Source organism: Pollicipes pollicipes, unplaced genomic scaffold (assembly GCF_011947565.3).
Source record: "Pollicipes pollicipes isolate AB1234 unplaced genomic scaffold, Ppol_2.1 Scaffold_5724;HRSCAF=6776_pilon_pilon_pilon, whole genome shotgun sequence".
Lineage (NCBI taxonomy): Eukaryota > Metazoa > Arthropoda > Thecostraca > Pollicipedomorpha > Pollicipedidae > Pollicipes > Pollicipes pollicipes.
In genome coordinates, this window is record NW_023596746.1 from 29999049 (window position 1) to 30012369 (window position 13321).

A 13321-nucleotide genomic window follows, 5' to 3' on the forward strand; every position below is an offset into this window, starting at 1 on the left:
AGCCGCCGTGCGTCTGCCCGTTTGTCTAGGAGTGCCTCTCTGCGGGCGCCGGCACATTGGTAGCCGCCGTGCGTGTGCCCGTTTGTCCAGGAGCATCTCTCTGCGGGCGCCAGCACATCGGTAGCCATCGTGCGTGTTCCTTTTTGCCCAGGAGTGCCTCTCTGCGGGCGCCGGCACATTGGTAGCCGCCGTGCGTCTGCCCGTTTGTCTAGGAGTGCCTCTCTGCGGGCGCCGGCACATTGGTAGCCGCCGTGCGTGTGCCCGTTTGCCCAGGAGTGCCTCTCTGCGGGCGCCGGCACATTGGTAGCCGCCGTGCGTCTGCCCGTTTGTCTAGGAGTGCCTCTCTGCGGGCGCCGGCACATTGGTAGCCGCCGCGCGTCTGCCCGTTTGTCTAGGAGTGCCTCTCTGCGGGCGTCCGCACACAGTTCGATAGGCGGCAGCTCGATACGCGGTTCCAGCGCGCGGTCGCAGGACAATGGCGGCCCTCACACGTGCACGGTGCGCCCAACAAGGCCTGGGGGACAGCGGTGGCCGGCCGTGGACAGTGGATCGAGGGCACACGCGAACGGACGTCGGGACATGGGATATCTCGTGCGGAGCGTGGGGGAATGCAGACGTTTCGGGGTGTTGTGCATGAGCGACGCGTGCCTCATGCCGAGTGGGTGTATCAATAGACCTCGTCTCGCATGCACTCCATGTTTCGGCTTCACGCTATCCAGGTGGCCCATTCACTGCTCAACATGTCGGGCGGTGTTTGGTGTTATCCGAGCACCTGCATATGTGAGGGTAGTGATCACGCCAGAACATCTGAAACCACGCCGGCAATCACGTCTGGCGATGCATTTCCCGGCGACACCTTCGTCTCACCGCCCACCATCAGCGTTGCGTTGACGGAAGTCACGCTACGGTTAGCTTCAGTGCAAGACGCGGGCGCGGTGTACGGCGTGACGTGTGACGAGGCCGCGGCGTGGCCGGTGCCGCGCCGGCGCGACCCCGCACTCGGGCCGGGCACCGGGCCTCGCCGCCGGCCTCGGCGCCGTCACACGCCCCACTGAGTGGCGTTTGTCGGTCGATACGGCGGTCGGGCCGTGACCAGACAAGTGTGTGCCGTCAGCACGTGCCGACGCAACACGGTCGGCACGACGGCACCGCACCGCCCCCGGCGACCGGTCCGCCGGCGCGGGGCACGACAGAGGAGGGGGAGGGGAGGGGAAGAGGCGCAGCCGCGGCAGCGAGGCCTCAGCGCATCGTCTTTCGGACGATAGAACGACCGACACCTCGTGTGTACCCTCATTAGCCGTGCACGCGATCACAGTTGTGAACGCAGCTCATTACGCCTGTTCGCGGACGACGACGGCTATTGTACGCACTGGCGACTATTGCGACTAGCGGCGTCGGGTCGGCGCGCCCCGGCCGGCGGGTCTGTCGTGCGGCGCGCGCGGTGCCAGAGTGTGACCGCGTCCTGTCGGCTGAGGGGGCCGCCGCGTCGTGTCGCTCGGCCGCGCTCGCTGCCGGCCTCTGGTCACCGGTCCGTGACTGCGCCCCGGCGACTGTGGAATCGCTGCGTCGCCACGCGGTCCCGCCGTCGACGCCGATTCGTCGTCGGCGTCGACGCGCCGCCCGGCAGACGACGACGGTGCCGACAGTTGGCCGCCGGCAAGTGTCCGGAGATCGGTGTCTCGGCGGAAGGGACTGCACGGGCCAGTTGAGGGTCGGAGGAGGACGCGCGGCACAGTGCGGGCCAGGTACGGGCGGGAAAACCGTGGCGCTCGCGTGGGGGGAGCTGTGCGGCAGTGAGTGACGGTGCAGATTTAATCAGACCGGGCGTCAGCGAAAAACGACGATTTTCAGACCCGGCGCGTTGGCACAAGGCGCGTTGAAGTCCGCCAGTGCCAAATCGGCGTGCGAGCGACGCGAGTGTAAAGTTCAGCGTGGCGCGCTGTCTCGTCAGAACACGCAGGTCAAGTGCGAGGTCCACTGTCTGCTCCGGAAGTGTCGGCCAGCGCACACCGCCTACTCAGCGGCACCAGTGACCTCCGCAGTGTCCGGCGTGTCACGCTGCTGGCGAGCAGCCAGATGCTGCGGTAGGACCGCCGCCACGCGCCCACCGCGGCGGCGGCAGATAAGCACAATCCCGGCGGCTGCGAGCGCATCTGAGCCCGGCGCCGGTCCTCTCAGAGGGCGGCCTGATAGAGACAGATAGAGAGTGCCTGTGATTGGAATAGCCGCCGGACGCACTGTGCTGGCCCTGTCGGTGGGGGGCGGCGAGGCCGCGGAGACGGGTACGGGAGGGCAACGGTGGGGATGTGAGCACGTCGCGGGAGATGAAGAGGAAGTGGAGGAGCAAGCACAAGAACAGTCCGTCGCTCATCCATCTGCCAGGTAGAACCGTGTTGGAGATTAGTGCCGACGTCTTTGGCGATGGTCAGACGTTGACGGCCAAGTGCGCGTATACATTTGGGTCGTGACGGAGAAGTTGTCAGACATAAGCGGCCTTTCTTATACTCATCATATGTGAATGGATCGCAAAATGTTGCCGATGTCAAACATGCAGCTGTGTTTGAGGAAAGAGGCCGCTGCATTCGTAAAGTGACTTTCTTTTTGGTTAATTCCCCGTTTTACCGAAACTTTGAGAAGGGCATATCGATTGGGACGCGTTGAACTATATAAATGATTTGCATGCAGTATACACTCGCCAACAATCTTCAATTGGTTTCAAATTTGCCTATTTTTCATTGCCGTGGTATGGTGCTAGTCTGAATGGTACTGTGTGCATGGGGGGGGGGGGGGGGGAGAGAAAGGGTAGCTTCCTCCTCTACTCATTCCCCATGTCTTTCGTCAATGTGTGTGCGGTATAATGAGTTTGGAGGTCTTATGCTGACAATAATCGACTTTAATCATGCCAGTACGAACTGCTTAAAGGGAGTGTTCCACATTTGTATGGAGTTTTGAACTGAAATAGCCATCTTGCAGATCACTCCGCTACAGTTCACAGCCCTGGCCATCTTAAGACCTAAAGCACTCTGATTTGTGAGGCGCACGCCCGCGAAGACGTACAGACTATTTCGGGGAGGCCATTTCAAGATCAACCCGGCATCTGTGACGCCATAATAACGTCATTCAAGTCTTGTCATTCCATAAGCCATAGGTATTGGCTATAGCCATTACATTGGCGATCAAAGCCGATAAGGATGCAATTGTCGAGTCGTTTATATCTGGCGTTCGTGAGCACGATTTCGAGATAAAACGGCCATCAATTGGCTCTTAATCAAGGTTGTGAAAGGTACGATGACGTAATCAAACAATGACGTACTGGGCAGCACATTTACTCAACAAGGAACTTATGTTGTCTGCGGCAATCTTTTCCATTTAACAGCATACCAAAGTTATAAGTGAGCTTATGCTATCATATCTGATGCGTGCTTTACTATCTTCAAGTATGGAACATTCCCTTTATGCGACGTTATCGAGCACTGCTATATTGGCAAATCTTGAAGTGAGTGTGGTGACAACTTGAGACGATGAGTTTTGACCATATCACCAATTCTTCGCCGATAACGTCGGTAACCAGTGTCTCCTGGTACGCTGGCGGTCGATTATTGTCAGTTTGCAGATTCCAAGCTCACGATGCTGAAAGCCAGTCGTCTACGGCCTTTTTTGCATGGATCCAGTTTGGTATTATTTTTTCCATTCTTCGTTTGGTTCGTGTGATTGATTAGTAGCTGATCCATATAATTCATCGATCTCGGTCGCATCGCGGGCTTTTCTGAATGATTTCGGAAAAATAGTCTGGTAAAAGGTAAATAGCCACGGCCATAAGCCTTGAGCAATTGACTGTGCATTGGATCTCAGCTGGTATAAACGTTTTCCCGCGCACTCGCACTAATATCAAGGACACAAAATGACATATGGTTTAACTCAAAAACCGGTTTCCGAAACATAACATAGGGAACTAAGCCTTAAAGTGTCCCGATATCCAAAGCTGGGACCGTAAGCGACAAGACAGATCCCCTCGACTGGAAGGGCCCTTATGACCCGACTTGGCTCCCTCCTGGGCAAAATCCTGATTGCACCCCTGAATGCATACCCTTAATTATGTGACGTCTGCAGGGGTCCGGCGTCACGTGATTATGATGTTAATAACGCCTGAGTGGGTGGCAATCGCACTGGTGGAAGGTATGGAAACCACGTTAGAGTTGTGATAATAATGATCGTTCGGAAGCGAAATCACCCGCGATGGCAGTGACCGAGGTTCTCAACATGTGCCAGCTGTCTTATTGCTGATACGTGAGGCTCTGGAGGCCCTAACGCCCGCCTGCCGCTGGAGTCTGCCAAAAGGGCTTCGTGTGCCATACTGGAATACAGGCCAGCGAGCCTCTTTCGATTCCTAGTTGAAGACATTCATTAGTATACGAAATGACACTTACGAAAATGTTTCAAGAAAAATATTTTTCGCCCAATGTAGTCGCCAGTGTGTAACATTCTTAACGACATCTGGCTTTCCGTGCGCCACGGACATATGAAAAGTGCCCTGAGTCCATCAGATTGGGGTAAAAGAATTGCTACTTGCCTCCAGTTGTTTTTCCTTCACTGTATATTAATAAGTTATGTCTGGTTTGATGAAAACTTAGATATTCTTTCATGATTTCTGTGACCCCGTTTCCCAGCTTGGCGGGGTCCTCTGAGACGGGGAGTACTTCCTGCCAAGTTGAGTGGAGCTAGTTTCGACCTTTTACAATGCAAATGAAATATATATATATATATATATATATATATATATATATATATATATACATGTATGTATATACCGGCCCGGCCGAGAGCTGGAGGTGGGTCGAGCAGACCCTGAGGTTTGTGAATGGAGGTCATGCAGTCGGGGGCCACCTTCAGTTACCGACTCAGCCGAGAGCTAGAGGTGGGTTGAGCAGTCCCTGAGGTTTGTCAGTGGAGGTCATGCAGTCGGGGGCCACCTTCAGTGCGTCACGTTATCGGCTCAGGACACAGCGGCGCTGGGATGGATGGGCTGTCGGCGCTCCCGGGGAGGCACCGACAGCCACCGCGGCGAAACAAACCCGTCGACCACGCAAACACACCACTCGTTCGCCATGGGTATGCATCAGCTTAGCTCCACCACAGCACGTAGTCAGTGGCGTCTTACTTCAGCCGATCCGGAACTGGCGGTCGATAGTCTGGGCTCTCAGGATCAGCCAGAGGATATTTCCCAGGAGTTTCATCTGCTTTCACGGCCGGGCATACAACATCATCATCATCATTTTGTATTCCTATGTCCCCCACGGAAAGAAAAAAAAAACAGAAGAAGCGCCACAGATACAAACAGCTGCAGCCATACACCGGCAAATTGAATGTGTACGGTAGGAAATACACAGAACGAAATACACCAGCGATAAAAAGTTTCTGACTCGAATCGATCGTTTTCTTCATGTTAGCGCTGTTGTCCACCGTACCCTCGTCTGCGTCCGAAATTCCGACACAGGGCCAGCGCCTCGCACTTCGCCCGGCCCCACGTTCCACTTGGCAGTGACAGTGACGGAGTCTAAAAAATCGACGAACGTCCTCAGTACGGTTACGGGGCAGGTGCCGCAGTGATGTCACTGAAACTCGGGTCTCTGGCGGACCCGTTCGCACCGTACGACAGGGGTCTTTCGGACTAGTTGACGCAAGCACATCAGGCAGAAGAGGGCTTATCATGGTCCGATTTTGCTCGGCTCGGTATCAAGGTTGTCTACGTTGGGTTGTTTTAGTTCACGCAAAATCGGCGTGATACTCTCCTGTCGAAGGCAGTGCTTGAAATCCTGGCGCTATAGTTATTTGTTACGGATACGTTTGAACTGTGTCGCGCTGCAACCAGCTCTGGCCGTTGCAAAATAAGGAATGTGTGGAAAAGCTTAAGGTTCCATAATGATTTTATTTCAGCTGTCTAGCTCAAAGCCCAGTTCCAGGCGGAAAGTGTCTCAGTCAAGATGCAGGAGGCTCAAAATCGCGTTATGACGAGTGGCAGCTTGTACGGATTACGCGGCGGGGTCACATTTCTCATGGAGTCCTGACATTTTACAGCGAACTGCCAACTGAAGCGGGTCTCGCACTACACGCGGTACAATAATAACATGTCAACCGAAAGGATATTAGATTTAAGAAGTGTAACATTGAATTAAACATGTTATATCTAAAACAGTAATATGGTAAGCTCATTTTTGTGCGGAGAAATTAATAAAATGCTCATTTTCTAACTTTTAAAGCATCAAAATATGTATCGCAGAGACAACAGCCGCGCACATACATTCGGTAAATTTCAGTCCGATACCTTTTTTGATGGATGGTTGTGATGGTTGGGTAATGCGCACGCCTGTTACATTGACACGCATGTATCGTAGGCGGCAGGTCCTTGGTTCAGGGCTGACTTCGGGCAGTTTTTTCTTGACCAGTTCATACCCACGCGATGTCAGCAGCTGGGGAGTGGTCGCGCCGTCCCGGGATCAGCGCTGCGCCGAAGAGCGGCCGCGGCGATGCGGTGGCGGGTTGGCCTGCCTTTAACAGATCCCCGGTCCAATGGCTCACCCCAAGGGTACGGGCTTGCTTCCGTGGTCGGAGCAGTCCTGTTACTACCCGGCTCGGTGAATTGGGATAGGCCCGCTGTATGCATGCGTGCTACGCCAGCACCCCGACAGCAAGCACCTGGTGAAGACTGTCCCGCAGGCGTGATAAAAATGGAAGCCACTGTAGCGCCCATGACCTAGTTGCTGCGCTCTGAACGGGAAACGTAACGAAACAGCAGCCAACAAAATGTACACAACTACCGCCGAAATGATATAGATATTCTCCTGGAAGATCCGGCCACTTTCGACTGGGGTGCTGTTCTGGCGTCTTTTTCAAGCAATGACCGGTGCATTCCTGCCCATCTTCGATCCGTGGTTTGACAAAACGCCCCAGAGTGGAGGTCCAGGTCCAGCTCCGCAACCCGACCTCAACCAGCCAACCAACGCAACCGCTCCCTTGTGTTGCGACGCCTAAGGAGCTATCGGTACAACGTCATGCCTTTCGTCACACTGACGCGAGGTGCAGGCAACTGAGTCGCCGGGAGCGTGCAGTCATCCGGTATGACGTACTGAGACGGCAAGGCCCTGGAAAGTGCTCCGCGTTATCTGTAGCATCGATGGTGTAAAGACACTATCGCCAACGAGCCTCCGGAGGAACTGGCAGACCAAGCCAGCGAATTTTTCGCTTGCATAGAGGAAGACGTTCGACATGACGTGGGCAGCGATTCCAATGGATTTACGAGACCACCGCTTTGCACGAGTGTTGCCCGGGTCCCCTGCCTGCAGTCTGTTTTCGAGTGGCATAGCGTGGTATCACATGTAGTACGTGTAGTATAGTACGTGCCATAGCATAAATGAACACTAGTGGTGGTTGATGTGATGCTTCATGTCTTCGAGGTCTGTTTACCAGCTCATATGGCAGTGTTATTGCGCATCGTCAACGCATAGCATATGTGCCGTTTTGATTCGGCCAACGTCAGGAAGCCGATCTCATCCGTTTGCGTAACGCCTGAAATACGACATAAGCTGGCCTGCAAGTAATTTACGACGCGTTTTACACGACATGCCTTGATATTTCGAGCAAGTACAGGTTTCCCACAAATCATTCGACTGATAAGTACCGCAACCCTGAACGCGTCGGATGAGTATACGTGCAGTGGATTTCAGCCAGTTTGCGCCGCCACTAATTGCTGCTGGATGCCTGAAACTCTACGGCGAGTGACATCCATGACTAAACGATTACCCACATTTATTGTCTTTTACAGGATATAGAAGCTTAAAACTTGAATAGCGGTGGTCATCCCATTATCTGAGGTGGCCGCGCATGGATCCCAGTTTGTCAAGTGCCTTAAAAACGAATGCAATCGTCACGTTGGTGCGGCGCAGCTTATACAGTACGCCGATGACTGTCAGATACTTGTAGCAAGATGCCCACGGGATTTGCACGAACTTGTAGAAGTCATGGAGAAAGCCCTAGAATCATTGCGGAAGTGGTTGGCACACAACTGGAGGAATCAGAAGGCAACCTTTTACATTACGATGCAAGTAACAACCCCACCCTTGGGACAGGTCGGCGTATGAGAGGCCCTTCCCTCCATGTGGCTCCGAACTTATAATCGATTTCCACCGTGGAGGTCCCACCTGATAAAAGGCTCATCACCGCAGTGAGGGAGGCGAAAGGCCTGGCACTATTTTTTAATGAAAACCTTTCCTAGAAGTCACGGATTCAAGCAATTTATGAGTTTATATTTGATATTAATGATATCAAATTTGCTACCTTATTCATATTGAAGTTCAGCAAATTTCAGTTTTAAATGCACAGTTTGATTCTTACGTCACCGTCTTCTAATGCGAAGGAATCTTGCGTATCGAACAGAACGCTCGCTAATGATATCGCACGGGCTTCACTGCATAACTGTCGTAGGCACGAGCGTTGCAATGCTACTGGGTCTGGAACGTACTCTTCAGCCAAGACGATCGCGGACCTTCGAAAGTCTCGGGGGAGGGGGCATTGGGGTTTTACGACGCACTCAGCTGCTGAGGCCACATGGCGTCGCCTGCTTATTACCCCAGCAGGAAGGGCAAGCACCGTGGGGAATCGAACCCCGCACTTCTAGTTTCCCAGACGTGCAGTGGCTAACACAAGCGCGTTAACCACTTCACCATCGGCACCCTCTTCGAAAGTCCGCTCCTGCCGGTGTCGCCCGGAGGCGGTTGAAATCAGCGTCGGTGGTCTCACTGAGTCACCATATATGTACCGATGCATGGTTGCACGGCTACTGGTGAGCCAGGTCAACTAGCTACGCTGTTTCAGTCAACCCGCGTTGCACATGACATTGACACCAGACAGTGAGGAGAGTTTTGTTAACCGCGCGTCCGAAATAAAACAGGTGAGCGTAGTTCTTTGCTCGGAGGCTTGGAGATAGTGTTCCCCGGAAGTGCAGCTAACTTACAGTGCGTGCTCATTTCAACGAGTGGTGATGAAGGCATTCTCGATAGCAGAAAATCTTTTTCACCACATTTGGAGAAGGCCGTGATTTTTTTTTCTGAAATGGTGAGTTGGGAATCGTTTACGCCCTGCTTTACCTCAATACAAATGTGCATACTTTGCCGACATGAAGCTTCACTGTGCCGAAAATCTGCGAGCAAAGAAAAAAGGTAGCAATAGCCACATCTATTGTGAAAACTCCCTACTTGTGAATGCAAAGTTGGGTAGAAATTTACACCCTAGCTCCAAGTGGTAAAAGATACACTAAATATACTTTCGTAAGCAAGGGGGGAGGGGTACATCCCTTCTACCTCACGCAGCTGTTGCGTTCATGAGAAGCTGGTGCTAACTACCAGTTCCCATTTGTGCTTGCCGTCAACACGTTCATGAGCTTCAAAAACACGCATTAAATTTAGTCACCATATAAACATGGGTCACTGTTATGTATGGTGGATAGAGAGAACGTATTCGACGCTTATCCGGCACAATTTTGTTCCAAATGACATGTTTTTTAATTGTCATTTAAATATTTTACATTGCCATTTCATTTAGCTTTGCTTAAATTAACTTGACAATTTCCATTGCAAAAGCCGGTGTACAGAGGATGTGCGTTCTTCTTCTTTCATCTTCCACATGACCACACCAAAAATTATTTTAGAGAAGAGAGCCCCGATAAATTTTGCTTGCACGTTTGAGTGCCAAGCTCGCAACTTATTGTCCCCATATTTGTCGACAATTAACAAGTTTGTCAATGGCAGATCTGTTCGTGGACCTAAGGTACAACAATGCGGCGAAGTGGGCCGTCTTGAATCCCCATTTAAGCACCTTTAGGTGTGCACTTCTCGTTACACGCTTTTTCCATGATGCTACCTGCCTCTGGCGCTCGTTCGATGCGTGTAATCAACATCCGTGCAAGGAAGACATCAGCTTATCATGCAGGCTTTTACGATATCAGCCACGGCTCTACACTGTGCTGCGATACACAGAGACCGAACGCACCATCACTTACCAGACAGATAACAAGACCATAGTCATGACATTTCGACAGCGGAAGTGCACTTAAGATAGCAGGAGATTTTTTCCGACTGTACACCCGGGCCTCGCCAGTTTTACCAGATAATGGCCATATATGCTCTGACGCGAGGGAATTGCGCATCACCTACGTCAATGTCATTCATGGCATGCCTTGCCTTCGGCTTCAAGCATGTTTTATTTTAGGATTTTGATAGTCCAACAGTTCATGAATTTATGTCAATACCTTAGCAATTGTATAATTTTATGAGCAAGCTCATAACAACGCTAATAATGGTGTCTCTTTGGCTTCCTGCAGCTCCATTATGAGCTACGTGGTGGACATGCCAAGCCTGCTCTTACCAAGGATCCGGAGTGCGAGTGAAAGACGCTGATTCCGTGGCGCGTGACCAGCGCGTCATATTCGTCTGCGGCGCGGCGGCGCGCCATTCAAGCCGCCCTCGCGGGCCATTAGTCAGGAAGGCCGTCGGCTGCGACGCCCGTGGTCCCATTCACGGCGCGCAGGCGGCGACCGGCGGCGCGGCGGCCAGTCGATTGCAAAAACGCGGCCGGCTCGCCGCGGTCCCCAAATGTCTTTCTGAGGGGACAGATGTAACGAGCGCGGAGGGGCGTTCGGTTCGGCGTTTCGGTGACGCCGGTGGCTAATTAAATGCACTTCTTTGGCAGCATCGTCGCGACGAGGAATGCGTTTTTATCTCGCTGAAGAGCCATGCAATTTGTGTTGAGCCCTCCATTGGCGTTGTGCCGACTTTGTTCTCCAACCAGGTTATCAGACCGGGTGGAGGTGTTCTGCACCAACCGATACCCAGCCGAAAAAATCTGTAATATTCGGTGGCAAATCCGGATGAAGATCACTTGAAAAGGGCTGTTGTTGAAGGTCACAGCTGATATGTCCAGAGTAGTCGGTGTTCGTACAAGGTGACGTATTGTATGTACAACAGTCATTTTTTTTCTCGGAATTTGCCATCAATAAAAGGGTGCATAACCTACAGATTCAGCATAGATGCTCTTCATCATCTGCGTATAGCCCACTCAAGATTCTGACGTCTATAATATTAGCCATGTTGATCATCAGACGCTAAAGGAGTTCGTCCAAGTCGCTGGAGATGGCCGAAGCTTCTTGCCATGCCGGACGCACGTTGCGCAATTCCGTAAAACAGGCGATATCTCACCGAGCGGAACACCACATCCTTGCAACAAACGCCGAGCAGGACATCGGAGGCCTGCAGCTAACCCGCGTACCGCTGTGTCGTTGCAGACCCTGACAAGGCGTCGGATCACAGCTCGCTCCATGGCTCGCTACTGCGCCACTTCTCCAAGTCGGCCATCGACCTCACCCGCTCGCGGGACAGGTCAAACGACAGGTCAAACGACAGGCCAAACGACAGGTGGGAACGGGCACCGGCCGCAGGCTGGCTGCGGCACGAGAGCGGCTCGGCGCAACGCAGCGCAGCATAGCGCAGCACAGCACAGCACAGCACAGCCGCTGGGCAGACCAGCAGCCTTAGACCAGTGGGCTTTGACCGAGGCGGGGTTTAAGGCGTGAGACTGGAGAACCCGGTTGCGATGAATTGGGATGCTATATTGTGCCACTTTTTGGAATGGTTATTTGAGCCATGTCTATCCTTTAGGTTGAACTAATGAGTGTCGGATCAACAAAATTGGACCAAACCACTGCTGTTTCTTTTGACGCATCGCTGGTTGTGGCTGAGTGACAATGTTTTACATTTACGTGGCAAGTTCCTACGTTACATTGATCAGATTCTGCTGGTGAACATTCAATGACGCTGAATAGTCTCTGTGTAGTGGAAAGCAGCAACCGAGCACCGCATTTCAATTAAAGTTTTCAACCACCATTTTGTAAGGTAAGACCGTTGTCATTTTGTTGATTTGATGACACTTTTTCATTAGATGGTATCATTTGAAACGACTTCCACTGCCGACCATTAACCATGAAATGAAATGGATGATATGGCGTTCAAACGCAATAAATCAAAAGTTCTTGAGGCTGAACTGTGGCTCTTTTGAGCCACCGCTAGCCATAGGTGCCTGTCACGGGTAACACTCAGCCCCACCTGTAAAAAAGCAGACGTTCATTACGTCGTTGTCGCATCTCAGGAGCGCTGGCCTTGCATAGCATGCTGCTTTGTCGAACACTCCCGTTTTTTCAGTCCTCGGTTGAAGAAAATGCCTTTATTTTTTCCTTGCAACGCCCATGCCCGAGCCCAAACACGGATCGCTTCGGGCGTCACAGTGAAAAATGGCCAGTAAATCCGCTAGAAATCTTTGGCGATATCTTGCTAACGGACGTCCACAATGTCTCAGCGTTTGTAACGCCTTAGGCTGCCCATTTCTCGTTCGGGGCGAAATAGATTTGTTCTTGTTACACCCGATGAAAGACCAAACCGCTGCGATAAATTATCAGATTCAGCGAGATTTATTTCACTGTTTTCGTTTCATAGCAGTGGCTCTCGCTTGGTTCCCTTTACGAGAATACAGTTCTGGCATTTCCGCTCCCTGCCATGCTGTGTTTAAGGGAATGTTCCACATCTGAGGATACTGAAGCAAACACCAACTATGATGAACTAAGCTCAACTGTAACTCTTGGTATACTTTCACGCGGAAACACTGCTGTAGACAACACAATTCTTTGTTTAGGAAACGTGCTCCTCAATAAGTCCTTGTTTGATTACGTCATCGCACCCTCACAACTTGGGTTGAGAGCCAATTGACGGCCGTTACAACTGGAAATGATAGTCACAAACGCCAAATAGGAACGCCTCGACAATGCTTTTTTCTTCCCTGTCTTATATATATATATATATATATATATATATATATATATGCATATATTATATATATATATATTTATATATATAAGACAGGGATATATACGCCTAATATATATGTATATATATATGTGTGTATATAGATATAGATATCACATATATATATATATATATATATATATATATATATATATATATATATATATACACCTATTATTCTTCTCTGGTTGTCGCATGATGAGACAACCAGAGAAGCGAACAACCCCGAGCTTCTTGGACTTAACTGCATAATGGCGACGGATTTCACTGTTCTGTTCAACCTTGAGTGCTCGCCGATTTGTAACTTATGTGAAGTGGTGACGTGAAAAACCATGGGTCGCTGTCAAAAAAAAAGAAGAATTGAGAGTGATCGACAGGTTTTTTTTAAATTTTGAATTTACTACTCACATCCGTTTCGA

At 51.3% G+C, this 13321-nt stretch overlaps 1 protein-coding gene across 3 annotated transcripts in view; it reads left to right on the forward strand.

The window, feature by feature from the left end:
- Mctp (multiple C2 domain and transmembrane region protein) overlaps positions 1-13321 on the forward strand; it is a 75216-nt gene that overhangs the window by 11907 nt on the left and 49988 nt on the right. Inside the window, exons 1-2 of one of the 3 annotated variants that reach the window (XM_037225977.1) lie at positions 2257-2382; positions 11333-11462. In XM_037225977.1, coding sequence (XP_037081872.1) covers positions 2325-2382; positions 11333-11462 — 188 coding nt within the window. In that variant the 5' untranslated portion in view covers positions 2257-2324. Of the gene's footprint in view, positions 1-2256; positions 2383-11332; positions 11463-13321 lie in introns of those variants that run through there. The other 2 variants (XM_037225978.1, XM_037225979.1) reach the window with 2 other exon arrangements.